This window comes from Podarcis filfolensis (genome assembly GCF_964270895.1).
Source record: "Podarcis filfolensis genome assembly, chromosome: 1".
NCBI lineage: Eukaryota > Metazoa > Chordata > Lepidosauria > Squamata > Lacertidae > Podarcis > Podarcis filfolensis.
In genome coordinates, this window is record NC_139604.1 from 68,606,702 (window position 1) to 68,629,530 (window position 22,829).

A 22,829-nucleotide genomic window follows, 5' to 3' on the forward strand; every position below is an offset into this window, starting at 1 on the left:
ACCTAAGGGAAATGTGACCAAAGTATTGTACACATAAACTCACTTATTTTTTCAGACTCAAACTCAAGGAATTAATCACCCGTTTATAATCTTTGTGGTGAATAGTGCCTATTGTTCATGCCTCTACTTATTATTGAAATTTGCTTGATTTTCCCTTATGCAAACAATTACAACGTCCTCTCACACGGAAACAACAAATGTCAGCAACTAAACTTGCCGACGGATGCACGACACACTACGCACATTCATGTACTGCACACACTGTAACGAGACTTCACACCCCCTCCCCTTACTTCCCTTCTCACAGTCCTGGGGGGTGGGAATCCTCTCTCCGGGCCTCCCTTCCTCCCACCCCCCCTTTCCTTGCGTCATCGAATACACACTCAGGATGCGCCAGGAGCGATATAATAAACTAACGAGAAGGGAAGACACTGCTGATGTTTTCACGGTTTCATTGCAGCCACACCACCAGGCTGGAAGAGGCTGCTGTGAAGCCAACTTGCCCACCTTCGCCACAGGAAAGCAATGGCACGCTGGCCGTTCACGTGTATTCACATCCCCACGTGTTTGTGTGTGCACGCGCGTCCCTACTTTTCAGAAAGGGGAAGGGAGACACGAGCCCCGCCGTTGTCCCTCAACAATTCCTACGTGTCAGCTGCCCAGTCACGCTGTTCCCTCCACCAGTTCCTGTGAGGGGAAAATTACATGCACACACACCCGCTCTCTCCTGCCAACCCTGAACCTCGTGAGAGGAAATGCAACGCTCTCCCATGATGTGCCCCCCCAACCGCCCTTTAACCGCCACCCCGCTTCCGTCCACGAATTTATTAATCCTCTCCAACCTTCCCACCTCAGTCCCCCGTCTCCCCAGCCCCGGTGTACAAGGAAGCCATGTCCCTCCCTTCCCCGCCGACCCCACCACCGCCAACAACCACACCTACCTGTCTTCTCGTGGTCGTAGCCCACCACAATGAAATAATCTGCCAGCCTGGCCATGGCTGAGGAGAGCCTGCCTCGGGCCCCGCAAGCCCCGCCGCCGCCGCTGACACCGCCGCCGCGCCCGGGAAACTCAGCATCCTCCCCGCGGCGCCTGCAGCTGCTGCACAAGAAGAAGGAGCAGCACCTCAGCCATGTTGGACGCCCAGGCTCGCAGTGCGCCTGCGCGCGCTCCCAACCCACCCACCCCCCAACTACCAACCGCCGCAACGCCGCTGCTGTACTACGACCTCGCGGGGGCAGAGCGGGCGTTTGCGGGGTTTACAAACACCACGCGCCGCTGCCGGGCGGCTGCAGCCCACGCTCAGTGGGGTCAGAAGAAGGGAAGGTCTTGTGGGGGGGGAGGCGGACGGGGGGGGACGGGCGTTTCCCTCCCTCCCCCTCACTATTGTAGTGGTTTGCAGCTGGGTGCACGTTTGCATGTGGCGCTCTGCATGCAGCGACTCGGGTGCATGATGGACCCGTCGCCTGCAAAAGCCGCAGGACGGATGGCGCCCTGAGGCATAAAGCTCAGCCCAAGCCTTAGCCCGGCGCTTCCTTCCTGTTTTGGAAATTCAAATTAATACAGGGCGCGGGGAAACGGAGGATGGCGGAGCCGCTCCCCGCTCCCCCCTCCCCCGAGATTCGCGAAATCTCCAGCGAAAGTGTGTCCCGCAGGCTTTCGGTCACACTTCGCTTCCGCTTGCAAAGTGGTTAAGGCTCACCCGAAGGCCGTTTCGCTCCTGCCGTTCGGAGCCACTGTCTGCTGACTGTGCGCATGTGTGAAGGGCAGCTTTAAATGGCTTGCGTTAGGTTTCCGAACCCATTCATTTCCGTGAGGTAGATTGTAAACTGCGTTCCAGCCATCCTGCATTTGGGTGTCCTCCGGCTATCGTTTCTCGTAGACATGTTTTGAAATGGCATGTTCACGTTTTAGCTTCTGCCTAGCCAAGTTTGGAGAAATGTCTTTTCGGTTTCGTTTCTCCGTGGGGAAAAATCATCAAAAAGGCAGGGGTGATCTTGGCCCAAACCCCATTTGTAACTCTTGGAATTTTTTTTTTTTTGCCTTATCGCACCCATTATCTTTACTATCTGCATGATCCTGAAGGTTACTCAGAAGTTATTTACTCCCAAGTAGCAGCCTGATCCTATGCAGAGTTAGTACATTTAAGCCTTCTGAAATAATTTCCAGACTTGCATTATGTTTTAATTAAGAGCAATTTAAAAGAGTGTTTTAAAATAGCACTAAAACACAATAACTGAGGAGTAAGCCAAATGACTTCACTGTTTCTGTTCTTGAAGGATGGACATGAATATAGAGGATATGAAGCCAAACACTGGGTTGGAGCCAGATATGACCCACTGAAATCAGTGAGTCTACTCAAAATATGGCCAAGTCTAGATTCAACCCCATGTGAGATTACATTACTGAACTCTACAGAATCCATGGACTTCCCCACAAGCAAGTATCGCATGGTTACAGTTTGGAGCTGCAATCCTATATACACTTACCTGAAAGCAAACACTATTGAATTCAGTACCCCTTACTTTTGAGTAGACATGCACAGGCTTGTGCTGTTAATGAATCTGTTTAGTGTTTCAATTCTAGATGCACTTTGTAGTTTTTCGGGACAATTTAAATCAAGTTTATTCTGAATTTACTGCCTAGACAATGAGTTTAAGATTACAGATTTAGTGATTTCTAGGGAATTTACTTTAAAAAGCTTGTAAGGGAGGGTAATGTTGGTGCAACAAAATCATTTAGAGCGTGCTCTGATACGTAAATGTGGTCAGTAAAGACCACTCCATGTTTAATTTATGTTCCCAAAGTGGCAACCTGAACAATACTGTGATGGGAGCTGAGCAAGGTTCAACTTTTGCACAAGTGATAGAGGCCTATGGCATATTCCGCAGATGATGGGATTATTCAGAAAACCACATCCATATGGCTGTCATAATGTTGGCAAGTTTCACTAGGAAGACCAGCTCTTTTGTTTGGAAACTCCATGCCAGCATTGCACATTCCTGGAAGCTGCTCGTACTGGTATGGAGGCTTTCCACCCAATCGAACCTGCCCATGTTGTGAGTTACTCACATACCTTATGGCAGCTGCATGGAGCCCACAGCTGTGGCTTTTCAGTTGCTACAACTTCACCACCCCAAATAATGCAAAAAATAGATCATACACAACATGGTTCTCACTAGTTCAGCATTTTGACACTTGTGAACATCAGGGTTGTAAGGTCTAATGTGAGGTGTTGTATTTTACTTCCCATGTGATTCAAATTATCCCGTCAACACATATAGCCATGCAAGTCTACACTGGATAAACTGAGATTATGACACACCACAGCCTGGCTTATCTTCTTTTTACACGTTTTGCAGGTCATGAAATGAGCTACGTACAATTCTGAAATCCTAGATCGTTCATAAGGGAGGGAAATCACCACTTGATGGCTTCATTCTGTCCTTAGCAAATGTGCAAATAGTTGTGAGTCAGCATTATGCAATTTGTAGTTTACCACAAAAATAAGTACAATAAAAATTCCAACTACTCTGGCAGAAAAGTCTTCTGGAATAGATCCATTGTTAATCTGTTAGACTAGGATGAGCAAAATATAAAAGGTATAATAAAGCTACTTCTGCACGTAGAAAACGGTGTGCAGAAGAGCTCCTATTGGATGTGATTTTAACACTTCATTTCCACTGCTGCCCTCAAGCTGAAACTGTGTTAGGCATGTTGCAGTATACTCAGTAAGTTAAAACCCACACCATATATGAACCAAGTCAGTGTTAGAAACTGAGATATGAAAGCTAGGAGCTAAATGACACCTTAAACCAGGCTTCCTCAACCTCAGCCCTCCAGATGTTTTGAGACTACAATTCCCATCATCCCTGACCACTGGTCCTGCTAGCTAGGGATCATGGGAGCTGTAGACCAAAAACATCTGGAGGGCTGAGGTTGAGGAAGCCTGCCTTAAACCTAGGTTATGGGTACAACAACGAAATGTCTAGGTGTGCTTTGTTATAACAAGAATACAAAGCTGAAAATGAATGAACTGCAGGTAAAATATTATGTTCATTTTTCACATGGTCTACTCCTTCTCTGCCCACCCCTGTAACATTCTTAAGAGGGTCTCTTCTCTAGTCTTCAGAGAATAGCTGAAAGTGGGAAGACAGAAAAAGGTCCTCCTTTCCTTCTACTCTGCAGTTTTAATCTGAAATCTTAGGTGCAGTACTGTGCCCAGAGCTCAGAAACTGCTCGCACTAAGGAAATTCCCTGCCGCAAAATGCACCTAGAACAATGGAAGTTTTGAACACTGAACCAAGTGTCTGCCTGGAAGGGCCATAGCTCAGTGGTGGAGTACATGCTTTGCATACGAAAGGTCCCAGGTTCAAACCCCAGCTTTTTCAGGTCGGGCTGGAAGATAGTCCTCTCTGAAACCTTGGAGAATTGCTGCCAGTCAGTGCAGACTATACTGAGTTAGATGGACCATTGATCTGACCTGCTATATGGCAGCTTCCTTTGTTCCTCTTGATCTCAGCCCATCTTCTCTCCATGGGCGTAGCCAGGGGGGGGAGGGGAACAGCTGCCCACTCTCCAAATAAAAATACATAGCTGACAGAGGTTCTGCCCCCCCAACAAAAATTCTTGCTACGCCCGTGTTTCACTCCACTTCATGAAATGATGCAGCATAAGAATGGTGTTTGGGATATATGTAAGTGAGACATGGGGAGGGCCTTGGCTTATGGAAACAGCTGATTAACTGCAGCACTCCTAATACAACTACAACTTCAGCTTAACACCAGAACAGGAAGGAACAGGATGGTTACAATATGTTCTATAAGGAGCTCCATGGCACTCTTGTTTCCTGTAAACCATTTAAGATGCTGTCATCTTGAACTAGTTCAATCCTACTGAAGTGTGAGGCTGAATAGAACTTAAATGAAAACTACTCCTGAATGAATTAACTGTAGATGACATTCATGATTCTGCTGAAGGCCAGTGACACACCTTTGAAGACCTAACTGCTATATAAATGCAAAGTAAGCCGGATTCAATTGTTTTAGGTTGTAGCTTATAGATATAAATATAAATATGGCACATAACACTCTTTTGGAATTTAAAGCAACAAATGGTATTTTCACAGTTGCCACATAAGTCACTATATAAATGTCATGCATCTCCATGAAGCCACAAGTCCCTGTCGAGTTTTCTCACTTCTAAATCACTCCACAACTATCTTTTAGAGGCCACACATGCCTAGAAGGCCAGCTTGAATGTTTCGTCTTCAGTAACAGCACTAAAGCAACCACATCCACAAACTACTTAAGATGTATTAATTGTGCTTAAACCATTTTAGTCATGTTAAAGTCTTTCAGCTTAAATGCAAGCCCATTGCAAAGAGATTAGTGCTGAAGGTGGGGGTGAGGAGGAGAAAGTGAACAGTAGCAATTATGCTAGTCTTTATGTATGACTGAGAAGCTTTAAAGACGTGCTTTTCTTAAATGAGGGTACCTCCAGATAATCCATTAACTGAGCATTTTGATTTGCTTGCATGGAGGTTTGCTGATGATTATAGTTTGTTACCCGCCCTAAGACAGGAGTGCCTGGCGTGCTCTGCTCCATGGGGTCACGAAGAATTGGACACGACTAAACGACTAAACAACAACAACCCGTCCTACTCCCCAAGGTCCCAGGGTGGGCCACAACAACTAAAATACAAAATATTAAAACACAATATTATACAATATTAAAAGCAGTTTAAAACAACCTAAAATCACAGAAATAAGATATGCATCTCAAGTGTCAAAACCCAAGATAAAGCATTCACCAAAAGCTGTATAATGAGGATGCCAAATGCACCTCTGTGGTTTCACAACTTAGGGGATATCACAGAGAATGCTCTTTCCTGGGCTGTCACCACCCAAGTTTCTGAGGGCAATTTAACACCCTCTGCCAATCATAGCACCCAAGAGGATCTGTAGGGAAGGAGGTGGTCTTTCAAGTATTTATATCTGGTCTTTACTGAGCACTCCTGAATTTCTTGAGAGAAAGTTATACAACAATGTGCATCCATCCTGAACTCATCCTGATTTGCTTATTTGCTTTATGATCTCACACTTTTCAGGGCATTCTCTTTCAGTTTTCTGACTACCCAAAAAAAAATCCACTTAAAAACAACAACAATGGTTGTGCCAGGGTGACACAATACTTTAAGCCCCTTTAATAGAGCAAAAATAAATTTCACCTATGCATTAGAATCCCTCAGAATACTGGCAGTCAGGTATCCTCGGAGGTTTGGGTATTTTTTACAGTAGGAGTTCTGAAACAATACTTCAGGAATATGTCAGGGTGTTAAAACAACACTTAGATGATCCCAGTTAACACACAGTTAAACAATTTAAACCCAATAAAAACATAAAATCCATATATTAAAACTGATAGTAGAATTTCAACATTTCTGCAATGAAATGTAGATAACCTTCTTCCCATGCACTCCCTGCTCTCCTTGTTATGGCCCAGAATTTGGTGGATTGTGACCTACAAATGTCTATCTTTAAAACCCTCACCAGCTATAAATATATATACATATTGGGTCATTTGCTTATTGGAAGCTCACAGAAATGTGCTTTTAATATTTTGCTGATGCATTGCTTATTCAGTACCGCAATATGGACAACAAAGGCCTCTTTAATGTAGCCCCCCTGAGCTCATTCTCCAGAATGGAATTTTTACGTGCCCAAGAATTTCCAGGATGTTTCCTGTTTACGTTTTCCTCTTGCCTGAGTCTAGCAACATACCCCACTGGGAGAAGGAGGAGGAGGGATGCACGTTTCTACAAACTAAGTGCGGCAATCAAACACACCATGCAGAGCTCACATGCAATGTGAGCTATTATTGCACTGGTGTGATCTGTCCTCTTAAGTATAGTTTGAAGGAAAGCACTAATAAAACAGTAGTGGGCCTCATTCATCACTCAGACTATTCTTTTGCAGTAACTTTATGAACTGTACTGAAATGTCTCTTGTCGTAAAGTATGCAGGAAGATCTGGTGTGTGGGAGGGACAATGTAGGAAAGCCCAAATTCCACAGCACAAGTAACCAGAGAGTGCTTTAAGTGCAGAAACAGTACAAGAGAGAGTGTTGCTCAGCAGATCTTTGAATGAACAAAGTACAGTGGTACCTCGGGTTAAGTACTTAATTCGTTCCGGAGGTCCGTACTTAACCTGAAACTGTTCTTAACCTGAAGCACCACTTTAGCTAGTGGGGCCTCCTGCTGCTGCTGCGCCGTTGGAGCACGATTTCTGTTCTCATCCTGAAGCAAAGTTCTTGACCTGAAGCAATATTTCTGGGTTAACGGAGTCTGTAACCTGAAGCGTATGTAACCTGAGGTACCACTGTATTTGAGGAATATCATTTCTTCATTGATTGATTTATAACGTTTATCAACGGTTCATTAAAGCCAATATGTAATAACACCAACAATTCTTAAACACCAATAATAAACAATCATGAGGAACTCTAGACTTTAAGAAACTCCACATTCCACACTTTAAGAAAGCTGACTTCTAAAACTTCAAGAACAACTGGGTGAGACTCTGTGGTCAGAAATACTCAAAGAGTATTCAGACGACACAATGTCGTGTACATGATGTCACACACACAACACAAGCCAGGCCCATAGCTGTCAACTTTCCCCCTTTTTTAAGGGAAATCCCCTTATTCTGAATAGGATTCCTCGCAAGAAAAGGGAAAAGTTGACAGCTATGCCCAGGCCCCCTATAATATCAGGGACAATATGGCACCTCTGCTACAAGATCAAGAGGGCTTGTTGGAAAACATACCAGGAACTCAATTTTCTCAATGCAGACAAATTATGTTGTTGTTCTATATAAAACAGGTGTTGTCTCAATGCATCTTTTGCTTTGTGCAAACCTAGGCTAAATAACTGTTGCAGTGAAAAACAACAACAACAACAACAACAACTGACATAAGTGGCTTTCATCCAACTGCTTTTGTGCAAGTAAAGCAGAACTTAAGGAAGCAAACCCCTTGGAGCTAAATTCAGCTAAGTCAATACTGTATTGCCCTTAACTAGGGCTACGTGAGAATGGAGGAGAGACCTACTTTAAACTGCAAAACGGCACTTGAAACACAACCTGATACAAAAAAATTAGGCTGCACAACTTCCAGAGGGTTTAAATTTGCCTCAGTCCAGATTTGAATCCCATAAAGTAACTGAGCTAAAGTTTTAGCTTTAAAAACTTCGTGGACTGCAAGAATAAAGTTATGGCCTTTTGTTCAAATGTTTAAATACTCTTACCTGTTCAATAAATTGTTTATCTAAATACCTTTTGGGTGATCTGTATTATTCAGAACATACCTGTCAGGGCTACCCTAGGTCCCAGCTCACAAAGGACCAACGCTGCTTCGTTGTTAAGTATAAAAGCCTTTATTGAAGTTCAGTTTCACTTCCAGAGCCGCAGCGCGCAGCCCCACGTCTAAAGTGTCAGACCACTGATGCTCCGTCTGAGTCTCCTCCCCCTTGACACCAATTTAAGAGTCTAGCCTTGCTCCACCTTCTCCGCTGCTCCTTCCTCCTCTGGGTCCGCCTGCCCGCCGGGGTTCCGCCCTTTCTAGCCTCTTCTCCCGCTGATTCCCCTGAGCCTTCTCCCTCCCTCCGGCGGGCTTTAGGAGCTGGTTCCCCATCCGGGTCTCCTGCTGTTCCGCGCGCCTGCACATTTGAACTTGGCGCGCGCGCCCAGCCAGCAACTTTCCTCCTGACCGTTCCACTGCTGCTGTCACTGCTTCCCCCATCGGGGGGGCTAGCTGCAACTGACCTCCCCTCCGTTGGAGGCGTGGTCAGCCCTGACTCCCTCTCTGGAGGAGACACTGCTCCTGACACATGTGACTCCTCCCCCCCACTACGCTCTGGTGGGGAAACTGGTCCTGATCCTCCACTGCTGCTTTGGGGTTCCCCTCTGGCTCCTTGTTTCTGGTGCGTCCCCCCTGGGACCCCCCTTGCCCTGACCATCGGCGCCCCCTTCTGGGAATCTTCTGATTCGCTGGAGAAGCTCATGGAATCTCTCGGGCCACTGTCATACTCCCCTACGCTGCCCTCGGATTCTTCCCCTTCGCTCTCCCAATCCTCTCTCCCCAGTGCTCCTGCTCCTGATTCCCTGACATCCATCCCCCCCTCGAAGCCCCCCCTTCCCCCCTCCCCCTCTTCGGGTGTGGGTTCCGGGTGCTCCAGTCCAGTGGGTGTGAGTGCGGGATACCATTCTTCCCCCCTGGTGTGTAGCCGGTCCACTGGATCCGGCCCAACCGCAACGGGCTCGTCGACGTCGATTTCCTCTGCTTCCATCTCTCTGCTGATGTGCTCGAATCCAGGATCCTCCCCCAACACGTCCATGTCCTCCCCTCCCCCGGGTACCTCTGGTGAGACAGCTTGCAAAGGTCCCCGCAGCAGCTCCCTGCGCCACCCCACCTCCGGTTGAGTGTCCCACCAATAGGAGCGGTCTGTGGCAAACCCCGAGAGAGACCCCTCCGAGGAGCTAGTGTCTGGCGTCGTCTCTTCAGCTGATGAAAAACCCTGGAACGTACTGGCTGACAGTGTGGGCGTGAAGAGCCAGTCGTCGAAATACTCTGCCGGCATAGGTCTGTGTGGGAAGAGTGCATGGAACTCGTCTTTAAGATAGTGCTCCTCCACGGCATAGCACGGTACCCACCTGTTGGCACTGGCTGGGGTACCTTCCCTGGCGAGGAGGTATTCCACCCCCTCTTCCCCCCACCTCGAGTCCAAAATCTCCGTGACCTCGTTGAGTGGCGTCGCCCTCCGTGACCCCTCCCTCTTCGGAGATTCACTAAGTGTGTCTGGCGCGTTCCCTGTCGCCTGAAACCTGTGGGGTTCCCTGTAGGGTGTGAGCACTGACCTATGAAAGACTGGGTGCATTCTGGAGCCCTCCGGGAGTGTCAACCGGAAGGCCACTGGATTGATTTGCGCCGCGACCTGGTAAGGTCCCAGCTGCTTGTGCTTGAGCTTCCTCTTAGCTAGCGTCCTGGCCGGCACTGCCTGGGCTGCTAACCAGACCCAGTCCCCCACCTGGATGTCCTCCCCGACCCTCCTGTGCTTGTCTGCCTGCATTTTGTAGGCGTGTTTCGCCAGTTCCAATTGCCTGCGGAGTTGCTCGTGGACCTCCTGTAACTCTGCTGCTAAGTGCTCTGCTCCCCTTGGCTCCCCCTCCCCCTTCGTCTCTAACCCTGGGAAAGTTCTGGGATGCCGCCCATTATTGGCGAAGAACGGTGTCACTCCCGTAGACCCGTGCTTCGTGTTGTTGTAGGCAAACTCGGCCAGCGGTAGGTAGTCCACCCAGGTCGAGGGTTGTTGATTGGCGTAGCATCGCAGGTACTGCTGCATGATGGCGTTGACCCTCTCCGCTTGTCCGTTGGTCTGCGGGTGTCGTGCCGACGCTAAGTTGATCTTGACGTTCAGGATGCCCAGCAGCTTCTGCCAGAAGCTCGAGACGAATTGGCGACCCCGGTCGGACAGGATGGACCGCGGCAAGCCGTGAGCTTTGAACACGTGGTCTATGAACAGCTTGGCGGTCTGTTCCGCTGTGGCCACCTTCGCGCACGGAATAAAGTGTGCCATCTTGGTGAACATGTCTACGACCACGAGCACCGCTGTTTTGCCTCGCGAGCTGGGCAGATCTGTGACAAAGTCCAGGGCCACTCTCTCCCACGGTTCGAGCGGCGTCTGTAGGGGTTCTAGTAGACCCGCTGGCTTCCTGTGTACTGGCTTGGCCCTTTGGCAGGTGTCACACCTGGAGACGTAATCCGCGACTTCTCCCCTCACCTTGGGCCACCAAAAGTCTCTGGTTACTAATTCCGCCGTTTTGTCCTTGCCGAAGTGCCCAGCGCTGGGCGCGTCGTGTAGCTGCTGCAAGACTTTCGCGCGGAGGTCGTCTCCGGGCACGTAGAGAGCCCCTTTGCGGATGAGCAGTCCGTCTCGTATCTGGAACTCGTCGTCCTTCGCTGTGCCTCTTCGCACCTCCTCCATCTTGGATTGTGCGAACGAATCCGTCTGCAGCGCTCGACGCACCGCGTCCAGGTCCACGGCAGCTGAAGCGCACGCCCACGCTTTCGGTGCGAAAATGTGCTTGGCCGCCACCGGCGCCGCTTCCTCGAGATACTGCGGCTTCCTGGATAGTGCATCCGCCATGACGTTGTTGTCTCCCGGGATGTATTCTATCCGGAAATCGAAATCCGCAAAGAACTCCGCCCAGCGGATGTGTCTCTGGTTCAGGAACCGCGCCGTGCGCCAGTACTCCAGGTTCTTATGGTCCGTGCGGACTTGCACTGTGTGTCTGGCTCCAACGAGGAAGTGCCGCCACGCCCTGAAAGCTGCATGAATGGCCAGCAACTCCCTGTCCCAGATGGTGTAGTTCTGTTCCGCCTTGCTGAGTTTCCTGGAGTAGAATGCGCACGGCCTCCATTCCCCTTGCGGATCTTGCTGCAACAGGACGGCCCCCACTGCTCTGTCTGAGGCGTCCGTCTCAACCCTCATTGGTCTGCTGGGGTTTACATGTAGCAGCTGTTCTTCGGACGCGAAGAGACGCTTGAGTCTCCGAAAGGACTGCTCCGCCTGGTCCGTCCAGGTGAACTTCTTCTTCTTGGAGCTGAGGGTGTCCGTGATGGCCGCCGTCTCCTTCGCGAACCCTTTGATGAACTTGCGATAAAAGTTGGCGAAGCCGACGAACCTCTGGACCTCCTTCCGATTGCGCGGGCTCTTCCAGTCCAACACCGCGCGGACCTTGGCGCTGTCCATGGCGAGTCCCTTGTCGGACAGCTTGTAGCCCAGAAAATCCACCTCCGTCATGTCGAACTGGCACTTCTCTAATTTGGCGTAAAGTCTGTGCTCCCGTAGCCTCTGCAGGACCTCCTTGACGTCCCTCTCGTGAGCCTCCTGCGATTCCGAGAAGATCAGGATATCGTCCAGGAAGCAGACGCACTTCTTGTAGAGGAGTCCCGCTAACACGTGATGCATGAAAGCTTGGAAGGTATGGGAGCCATTTTGCAGACCAAAAGGCATTACGCGATATTCATAGGTGCCTAAAGGTGTAAACATGGCTGTCTTCCACTCATCGCCCTCCCGCATGCGTATAAGGTTGTACGCCCCTCGTAGATCCAACTTGGTGAAGATCCGTCCCTTCCTCACCGTCGCGAGCAGGTCGTCGATCTTGGGCATGGGGAATGCTGCGGGCTTTGTTTTGGAATTTATGGTCCTAAAATCAACTATGAGTCTCCGTTGGGGCGTGTCCTTCTTCTTCACGAAAAACACGGGACTGCCCCCCACTGCTTTAGATTCTTGGATGAACCCCCGCTTCAAGTTGTGATCTATGAACTCCCTGAGTTCTTGCAGTTCATCTTCAGACATGGAATACAGTTTCCCAGTCGGCAGCGTCGCTCCCGGCAGGAGGTCAATCTTGCAGTCGTAAGGCCTGTGGGGAGGCAGCTTATCCGCTTCCCTCTCGCAGAAGACCTCCAAAAACTCCTTGTACTTGTTGGGTACCGCTTGCACCATGCCTAGGTGTAGCTGCGGTTCATCCTCTTGCCCCTCCTCCTCCTGGCGGGTCTGGATGCAGTGTTCTGCGCAGTAGGAGGAACAGAAGGTCAACTGCCGCTGGTACCATGCCAATGCCGGGCTGTGCCTATCCAGCCAACTCATACCCAACACTATGGGCGTGTCCGACAGGTGGGTGACGTTGAAGCTGATGACTTCGCGGTGGTTTCCAATTTGCATCACCATCGGTGGTGTTTGCTGTACCACCTCTCCTCCCAGTAGCTTCCTGCCATCGACCGTGACGACGTTTAGGGGCATCGTGGCTGGCATGAGTGCTATGCGATGTTGCTTGATAAAGTCCACTCCAATAAAGTCTGCGTTGCTCCCAGAGTCAATGGTTATTGGTACTTGCATGGTGTGCCCATTGGGCAACTGGAGCGATGCGGTGAGTTGCACCACTGGTTTGGGTGGGAGGGGGTCTGTGGGCTGTAAAATCTCTGGGGACTGCTTCACTGACTTGCCTGGTTGGGCCCCAGTGGCTCTGTTTCCAACCAGGCTTCTTCTTCCCCCTGCAGCTGTTTCAGCTGCTCACCTGTTCCCTTTACTGTTGCTGAGGCTGCAGTGTGCTTCTGGAGCCTCTGGGGACACTCTTTGGCCATGTGCTGTGCACTGTCGCAGATGTAACACTTCCTGGTCCCTCTAGGAGCCTTCCCCTTGACTGCTCCCGGTGTTTGGGCTCTGCTGGCAGTCTGAGCCCTTGCACCACCAATCTCCATCGGCTCTTCTCCCCTTCCCAAAGGAGGCATGGACAGCGCCCGCCCCGCCTCTCTGGGAAAGAAAGGGGTTGTCCTGGCTGGGGTGCTTCCCTTACGTCCTTCCAGGCGCACACCAATTGCCAACGCTCTTTGGGCAACTTCTTGGGTATTTTGGGGTCTTTCTCCTCTTGCCAGTTCATCTTTCACCTCTCCACTTAGCCCCTCCCAGAACAGGTCTCTGACAGCAATGGAGTCCTTCTCCCAGCCCAGCACGTTCAGTAAGGCAAAAAAGCGCGAGTGATACTGCCTCACCGTCGCTTTCCCTTGCTGTAGTCCATGCATTTCCCTCCGAGCAATATCTACATCTACCGTAGATTTAAAGCAAGCGTCCATAGCTTTGATAAATGCATCGGAATCTTTGAGGGCAGGGTCTTTTTCGCGCCACAAATTCCGCAGCCACGCTTTTGCTTCCCCATGCAAATGAGTGATTATGAAGCCCACCTTCTCTTCCTCATCTCTAAAGTCTTTCCGAAGCAAATTGAGCGCGTAAACCACGTCAGCTCTGAAGTTAGGGTATTGCTGCAGGTTCCCATCAAAGTGCGCCACCAGGCTGCCCCCCCTCTTCCCGAGGCCAACTCCCTCCGGTTTGGGTCCTGGCAGCCCCTCTTTCCCCCAACGGTCCCACCTGGCTTGCAGATCCCGGCAGAGCGCTACTGCTTCTTCTTCTCTTTTCCTGGATGCTGCTACTTCCGCGTAAAGCGTCGTGACTGCTTCTTGCAGTTCTTTCACCTGGCTCTCTGTAGTCATCTTTGCCTATCTTCGTGAGCTCGCAAAACACCAAGTCTTGCCCCTCGCTGCACCAACTCACGCTGCGAGGTTTTTATGTGAGACGGAGCATACTGTCAGGGCTACCCTAGGTCCCAGCTCACAAAGGACCAACGCTGCTTCGTTGTTAAGTATAAAAGCCTTTATTGAAGTTCAGTTTCACTTCCAGAGCCGCAGCGCGCAGCCCCACGTCTAAAGTGTCAGACCACTGATGCTCCGTCTGAGTCTCCTCCCCCTTGACACCAATTTAAGAGTCTAGCCTTGCTCCACCTTCTCCGCTGCTCCTTCCTCCTCTGGGTCCGCCTGCCCGCCGGGGTTCCGCCCTTTCTAGCCTCTTCTCCCGCTGATTCCCCTGAGCCTTCTCCCTCCCTCCGGCGGGCTTTAGGAGCTGGTTCCCCATCCGGGTCTCCTGCTGTTCCGCGCGCCTGCACATTTGAACTTGGCGCGCGCGCCCAGCCAGCAACTTTCCTCCTGACCGTTCCACTGCTGCTGTCACTGCTTCCCCCATCGGGGGGGCTAGCTGCAACTGACCTCCCCTCCGTTGGAGGCGTGGTCAGCCCTGACTCCCTCTCTGGAGGAGACACTGCTCCTGACACATGTGACTCCTCCCCCCCACTACGCTCTGGTGGGGAAACTGGTCCTGATCCTCCACTGCTGCTTTGGGGTTCCCCTCTGGCTCCTTGTTTCTGGTGCGTCCCCCCTGGGACCCCCCTTGCCCTGACCATCGGCGCCCCCTTCTGGGAATCTTCTGATTCGCTGGAGAAGCTCATGGAATCTCTCGGGCCACTGTCATACTCCCCTACGCTGCCCTCGGATTCTTCCCCTTCGCTCTCCCAATCCTCTCTCCCCAGTGCTCCTGCTCCTGATTCCCTGACAATACCTTTACCTTGATTTGGTTTAATTTCCCATAAAATATTCTTTTCGACAATATCCAGAAAATGTGTCCAACATCTCATCAGACTCACTTTTGTCTGGGATAGAATTACATACAATTAAACAGAAATCTTTTTGGTGGCCATCTTGGGGACACAATAAGTTGGTGACAATAGAAACTTAACAGTGTTGTTTATATAGAGATTGAACAGACAGGAGCAAAGATGCAGCCCTGCTTGACCCCTTTAGTAAATGACACAGGATCTGTAAAATATTCATCCATAGTGCAATGTACTTTCAGGCATGTATTATTATACAGATGTTTAATGAAAAAGAGGTCTTTTGTGTATAAGCTCACGAAGCCAATTTCCCCCAAAGATAAAGAAAAGCTGCATACAAAGCACCTTTGGGTTGGTTCGCCTCCTTTTTCATATTTGTCAATCAAATCTATAGTAGTTCTACTCTACCTAAGCCTTGCTGGCAAAATTGTTTCCTCTTACAGTGGTACCTCAGGTTAAGAACTTAATTCGTTCTGGAGGTCCATTCTTAACCTGAAACTGTTATTAACCTGAAGCACCACTTTAGCTAATGGGGCCTCCCACTGCCGCCACGCCACCACTGCGCGATTTCTGTTCTCATCCTGAAGCAAAGTTCTTAATCTGAGGTACTATTTCTGGGTTAGCAGAGTCTGTAACCTGAAGCATCTGTAACCTGAAGTGTCTGTAACCCGAGGTACCACTGTATAGCCAGTTGGTTAGTTTATTATGCAGGTGATTTGCATAAAGTTTGCTCATTACACATCGCAAGCTAACTGGGCAATAATTTGCTCAATCAACTTTGCACCTTTTAAATATATAGGAACAGTACTGCAGGCTTACAACAGTGCTCTAGAACTCTTTTTTAAAAGAAATAAAATCTGCAGAAAGAAAGCAGCATCTTAAAAAGAAGGCATGCCCCACTTTTTCCTCACTTAGGAGGAAGTAGGAGATGATGCCTGCTGTCTACAGTGGTATTGGGGTAAATTTTGAAGTGCAGTTGGAGCCCCCATAGACCCAACCCTGAAGGGGAGTCGTAGCTTCAAGTGGATAGGCAAAATATGGTGCAGCAGCTAGAGTAGTAAGAGCTGGGCTCACATTATTGATCCACCATGAAGCTCACTGGGTGACCTTGGGCCAGTTGTTATTGTTTAGTTGTTTAGTCGTGTCTGACTCTTTGTGACCCCCTGGACCAGAGCACGCCAGGCCCTCCTGTCTTCTACTGTCTCCCGCAGCTTGGTCAAACTCATGCTGGTAGCTTCGAGAACACTATTTTCTGAATTAACTGACCTAGTTAATAAAGGAATCATGTGCTAGACCTGATCTATCCTCCAACCCCCTGAGCATACACCATGGGCAAATACTGCTGCATCTGATGACATGCTTATTCCTTTTGTGAACAAAGTACTGGAACTATGCTCCCTGCCCACCCCCACCGCCCATGTTCCTACTACACCACACCACTGGCTACCTATGACACATATGTGCATGATGTAAAACAAAGGTAGGGAACTTCTTTCACTCCATGGACCAGATCTTTATCACTCCTCACCCGCGCAAGCCAACCTAGGTCACTACCCACCCGTCAGTCATCTGCAATTACCTATTGGGGAGTAGGTCACCTCAAATCTGACTGGACCTATCACCGTTGTCACTGGACCTTAGTTGCATTTGGTTAAATCTACACAGATTGTGACATTATAACTTGATATCATTATGGTGCCACAGGACAGCTGTTTTTTAAGTGTATGTTTTTTCTTCTTCAAAGCCTTCTTGTATCTATCTTTTCAGGTGCAGAAGAGTAACAGAAAGTGCTAATCTGACACCTGGAAATCCTGAATTCCAAATATGATAGTGGCACAGAACAGGTGGGAAGTCTCATAGGCAGTTGTCACTTTAAATCCTGCTGGGGGATGATGGCAGATCTTGTCTTCACTATCTCTTCTGCTTAATTCTCTGTGACCTTCTGCTTAAGCATTTGGGTAACACTCTGGGAAAAGTGCCACTCTTCAATAGCTAAAAGTGCCTTGGAGCCTAGAAGGACTAAAGACAATGATTTCAGATTGCTATTAATAGATGGCAGAAATGAAACCTCTTTGGTCTTAGCCATGAGAGTGCAATTGGCTTGTCAGAAACTGCAAGCATAGTGCTGGTGTTTGGATGTTGTTTGACAGAATGACTCGAGTGTATGCTAACAATGCACATGGAAGGTGCCATTTACATCTTAGGGCTGTTTCACAGGATACAAAATACATTAAAATGAAAGGGAAGTCTTTTCTCATTACTCTAACTGCGAATTTTCTGAACTGGTTGAGGACAGAAAGCTTCCATTTTTTTAATACCGCAAATGCTATCAAATACTTTGGAAGTCTCGGTGCCACTTTTATGTATAAACATACAGAGGAAATGTTTTATTCTGTGTAAACAATTCCAAACAATTTAGTAAAACTGTTCTGAATCCTAGAAGATGAAACAGACCAGTTTCAAAAAGGTCAGTTGTCTCAGAAGCAACCTCTATTGTTTCCCCAAGGTTTAATTTTAAAGAAACAGCCTGGTGTTTTTTTTAATGATATCATCACTTTAATGATCACCCAGTACATCAGCAGCACTTCAGCTCATCTGCATGTTTTCCAGTCACGAATGAATATTTATTCTGCTTTAATGCGGAAACTTATTCTGAAATTATACTACTTTGTGGGTAGTAAACCAATAACCTCTTTCGGTCTTGGCAACCTTAATAATTGAGGAGAAGGAAATCCATGAAGATACCTTTCCCTGTCTTGCTTGACAAAGTGCACCTGTCAAAATTTCACTTCCACAACAACTGTCAAAGTACAGAAGTCCTTGATCAAATCTCCTGTTTGTTCAATTGATGGATTTACTTTAAAGCAGCTACAGAGGGCTCCAATTCTGATTAGAGCTCCCCATTAATCCTTTGTTCCCAGTACTATTTCCCAGCCTAAAACTGAAATCCTTTACACTAGGGTTGGCCAGTGCTGTTTTTCTAGAAAAAGAGGTGCTGGAACACACCATGAACATCTCCCTTGTTCTCTTAGAATGGCAATGGCACCCAGTGGAGAGGTACTGGAACTGAGTTCCTGTCAGCTACTATGGGGCTAGCTAATATGGTTCCATGATCCATATATTGTTGGACTCTAATTCCCATCAGCTTCAACCAGCATGATCAATGACCCGAGATGATGGAAGTTGGAGTTCAACAACATCTGGAGAGCTATCCCTTGGCTATCCCTGCTTTACACTTACCCTGAGAATAAATTCCATTCAACTCAGTAGGATTTACTAAATGCTATTAGCTCTTACTGGGGAAAACATACAGGTATGTGCATTATTCGTATATCCCCCCCACCCCAAAAGCAACTCAGGACCAATAGGTTCAGGAAAGCGATTTAGAGTGGAAAAATGTCTTGGAGGGGAAGGTAAAACACATGCTGCTCTACTACCACAAATTGGAGTCCCCTCCAGTTGCTTTTTTAAAAAATGGACTTATGTTCAGCAAAGGCATATGTTTGTTCATACGTTATAAAGTTTTTTTTTTTTAATTCAAGGCATTATTTTATTTGGAAGTCAATGTAGCACAGTTACAGAGCAATCTTATGCATGGTTATTCATAAATAGTAATTCATATATATGTTCAATGGAATGTACTTCTAGGTTAAGCACACTGAATTATAGAATCCAAATGGAAAGGAGCATAGTTTGTCAAAATTTGCTACTGAATAATAGGGTAAGTTACTATGAAAAATTATTTTCTAAACAAAAGCATACAGTATTCTAATCTAAAAATAAACAAAGTTGTTTCAAAGCAATTTTTCTCACCATGCTTATAATGCCATTAATTGTAGTGAATGCATTAACCCACTGTGGATTATTAAAGCATAACGTCAGTTATTTATAGAGTCAGTGTTTTCTATATTAAATATATCTGTCACATCTATATTGCTGCTGGTCTTAGGCACTACTGAAAATATTTTGTAGATTTCTTGTTTCATGCCTTCACACAATGCCAGTATTTTGGACTTAATTGTTGAAATACTAACTTATAATCTAAATATTCCTCCAATTGAGACTTAGAGTTACTAATGCACAATATATAGATTCCAATAAAATTAATCAATACAATTATTAATCAGGATAAATAAACCTGTAAAGATTGTTGTCCTGGACAAGACTTGCTTCCAACATAGACTTCTTAAAAGATTTCCTTGTATTTTATTATTGCATAGTAATATCTACCCATACCAGTGTGGAATACATTGCTAGTTTTTAAAAAAGTCAAAACTTTCCTAATGGTAACTGTGGCTGGTGTGTGTGTGTGTGTGTGTGCGTGTGCGCGTGTGCACATGTGGCTAAATTTACAATAGCTTGTATTTCACAGACAGTAAATTAATGGGGTAATATTTTTCAGGTCATGTGAAATTTTTTACTTAGGGCCTAACGGCTGAAACTTTTAGTGGGAAATGTAGGGGTTGTAAATTCTATAATTACAAAACTATAGCGTACACTGTCATTGCTTGACTGAAATAGAAAAGGATTGAGCAACAATAATTATGAATTATACAATACAGCCTTCCTCTGAAGAATGAAAGGAACAAAGAACATTTCTTTCTCTTCTGAAATCCAGAGACATTTTTGAGGGGGAATACCGCAACCATTTAATCATGTACAACAAAGGGCCATAACTATAGCACTGAAACTACAGGAGGTATTTAAGAAGGTGATGCATATTTATCACATTTATCATCTGACCATCTCATGGGGAGAAATGGGAGAGAGGAGATTTAGCAAGGTCAAAAAGCACACAATGCATGTAAGCAATGAGCAAGCATTTCTTACATCTTATTCACTTCCTGGCTATTTTTCTACAGAAAACTCTGTCAGGGAAGTACCCCCGCAGACCATCTCTTCTCTTGGGTATGTGGAAGGATGCGAGTGTTGTATAGCATTTTTCGCATTGCAAATCTTTTTCCTTCTTCCGCAGAATTCCATGGATCACATTTGTTACGTTAACTTCTATAGACAAGGGTAATGTGGAGGGTATGTACTTCCTTTCCCACAGTCTGGGGCAGGGGTTAATTTCAAAACTATTTTTCTGATTGCTCTCCAGAAGTAGCTCTTTGGCCAGTGTCCTGCAAATGTAGATGAAATTGAATCCAGGCAAGATGGAAATGACATTGGTTAGGAATTCCAATTATAATTGCAGGCATGAACCTACTATTGGTCAGTCAATGATTAACAGTTTAGTGCATGCCTTACAACAGAAAGCATGGCACAATAATCATACCTTCTAATAAGCTGACATATGACATATGTAAACAAAGCATTTTCAGACTTATAGTATAAGTGAAATATTTAAAATGTGGATTACAGGGGTGTTCTGCTGGTTTGCAGAGAAGCAGCGTATTAGCTCTAGAGTTTAGAGCAAGAGGTAACAGAAAGCAATAAGCAGGTAGCAGGGACAAGTCAGAGTCAAGTTCAGCAGGACCTGGGAGAGCTCCCAGAGCCAACAGGCATTACTCTAATGAAGGCCAGAGCCAAAATTAGCTTTAAATAGTGGAGGCACCTGCTGACTGCCCAAGCACCATTTTGCAGTTGTGAGCTGGCAGAATCCCTTAAAGGGCAGAATGGAAAGTCTTGCTTTCCCGATATGCCTTCTGTCTTTTTACTCAGAGGCTTACAATGAAACAAGGTCGTGGGCAGTCTCCTAATTTATTGGAACACACTGGTGGAGAAGAGGCTTTGGGCTATTCATTCAAAATGTCTCTGGCCTCGAAGGCTGAGTCAAAGTCTTCTCCTTGAGGCTGAGCCATGGATTGCTTTCCCCTTGAACAGGTCCTTAGCAGTTTTGAAGAAGGCTGTGTCTAAGTTATGCTTTTCTTGACTTGCATATGATCGCCGAAGAATTGATGCTTTTGAATTATGGTGCTGGAGGAGACTCTTGAGAGTCCCATGGACTGCAAGAAAAACAAACCTATCCATTCTTAAGGAAATCAGCCCTGAGTGCTCACTGGAAGGACAGATCGTGAAGCTGAGGCTCCAGTACTTTGGCCACCTCATGAAAAGAGAAGACTCCCTGGAAAAGACCCTGATGTTGGGAAAGATGGAGGTCACAAAGAGAGGGGGACAACAGAGGATGAGATGGTTGGATAGTGTTCTTGAAGCTACCAGCATGAGTTTGACCAAACTGCGGGAGGCAGTGGAAGACAGAAGTGCCTGGCGTGCTCTGGTCCATGGGGTCACGAAGTGTCGGACACGGCTAAACGGCTAAACAACAACAACAACAAACCCCACAAGCTTCAGTGTCTCAGGCATCTAGGTACATAAACGTTTTAAGGGGAAAGCAGTTGTGATGCCCAGTCATGCATTCCTCCTGTGTATTTTTTTAAAAAAGAAAATACAGCCACCGGGGGCTGCAATTCACAGCAGACTGCCAGTGCAGGGGAACTGCCTTGCCCCCACCACAAGTGAGCACCAAAACATCTCCACACTGTATACCTAGGAAAAGCTGTTTCAGAAGCAAGTTTTAGTGGAAAAACTGCCACAGGAGAAAGGGTTAAGAAGCTCTCATTGACACACAACTCAGCATCATGTGTAGTTTAGCCCTTAGACTGTCACTCAAATAGAGAGATCAGTGTGTGAGATCAGAGACCTCCTTGGAGGAGAGGGAAGCTGTTCCATGCATGCATCAGAGATCAAGGGCCTGGAACTGGTTACTATATCAGCAAGATAAATTCGTTAGAATCAAGGCTGGATGGTAAGACTGGTAACCTCAAACCACTCCTACCTCTTTGAGGATTTATCTCAGTATAGTCACTATCTGATAATTGTGGGCTTAATCTGGAGATACTGTGTGTAAAAAGTGTGCTGCATATAACAAATACCACATGTGGTACTTTGATGTGGATACACATTGATTGCGCGCAGTCCAACTATCTGCACTGTGTCAGACTTGTGTTCTGTTGATCCACCCATGATTCCTTTGTTACCTCACAAAATGGCATCTCATGTTAAGTTTCTGTACACATAAAAATGTGAAATGTGAGCATTTTCAGAAACCATAGGACTTAAGCTGAATGAATGAATATACAATGTCTTGCATACATTGCTGTCCTTCCACCATGGTTACCTTGGCCTGCTCCTGTTTCCTATCTATCCATGGGGTTGTGTCCAACAAAGTCACCCCATCTGTACAAGAACTTCTGCTTTTGAAATAAAACTTCCCCCTCCTCTTCTCCCCCCATGTGCATTGCAGCCCAACCCCCACATCTGCTCTGGAGGATTGGGGAGACCCACTGAGAACAGATTTGGGGTGTGTGCTGAGGAAGGAGATGTGGGGGGAATTATATTGTGATACAGCACATGATTTCACCCTCTGCCATCATTACAAAACAAATTATTTGAGAAACGAGACGGAATACATACTGAAAAAGTTGCACAGGTTTTTGGTGCAGAACATAGATTTGGAAAAGGTGACTTGGTTCCTCAGTTGTGTAGTAAGTAATATGAACCATTGTCCCTTTGCAAAAAGTAATGATGCATGGCACCTTTTCAGTTAAAAGATGCCATATGAACTTTAATTACAGTTAATAGCACTGGCAACACTGCACATGTCTTACATTAGATATGGGAAACTGAGGGACAAACAGGAAAGACACTAGGACACACAGCCTTAAAAATTCCAAGCTTCATAATATTCACCATGGCAATATTGTTCTCGACATGTACCTAAGCATGTATATATAGCCTGTCCTTCGAAAACATTTCCACTGTTGTTGTCTGTG

The 22,829-nt window shown here is 47.0% G+C and overlaps 1 protein-coding gene across 4 annotated transcripts in view; it reads right to left on the minus strand.

Moving 5' to 3' along the window:
- The window catches only part of SBF2 (SET binding factor 2), a 233,040-nt gene that overhangs the window by 204,617 nt on the left and 5,594 nt on the right, over window positions 1-22,829 (minus strand). For 2 of the 4 annotated variants that reach the window (XM_083595460.1, XM_083595459.1), the window contains exon 1: window positions 942-1,186. In XM_083595460.1, the coding sequence (XP_083451586.1) occupies window positions 942-996 (55 nt within the window). In that variant the 5' untranslated portion in view covers window positions 997-1,186. Of the gene's footprint in view, window positions 1-941; window positions 1,187-1,382; window positions 1,444-1,700; window positions 1,920-22,829 lie in introns of those variants that run through there. The other 2 variants (XM_083595457.1, XM_083595458.1) reach the window with 2 other exon arrangements.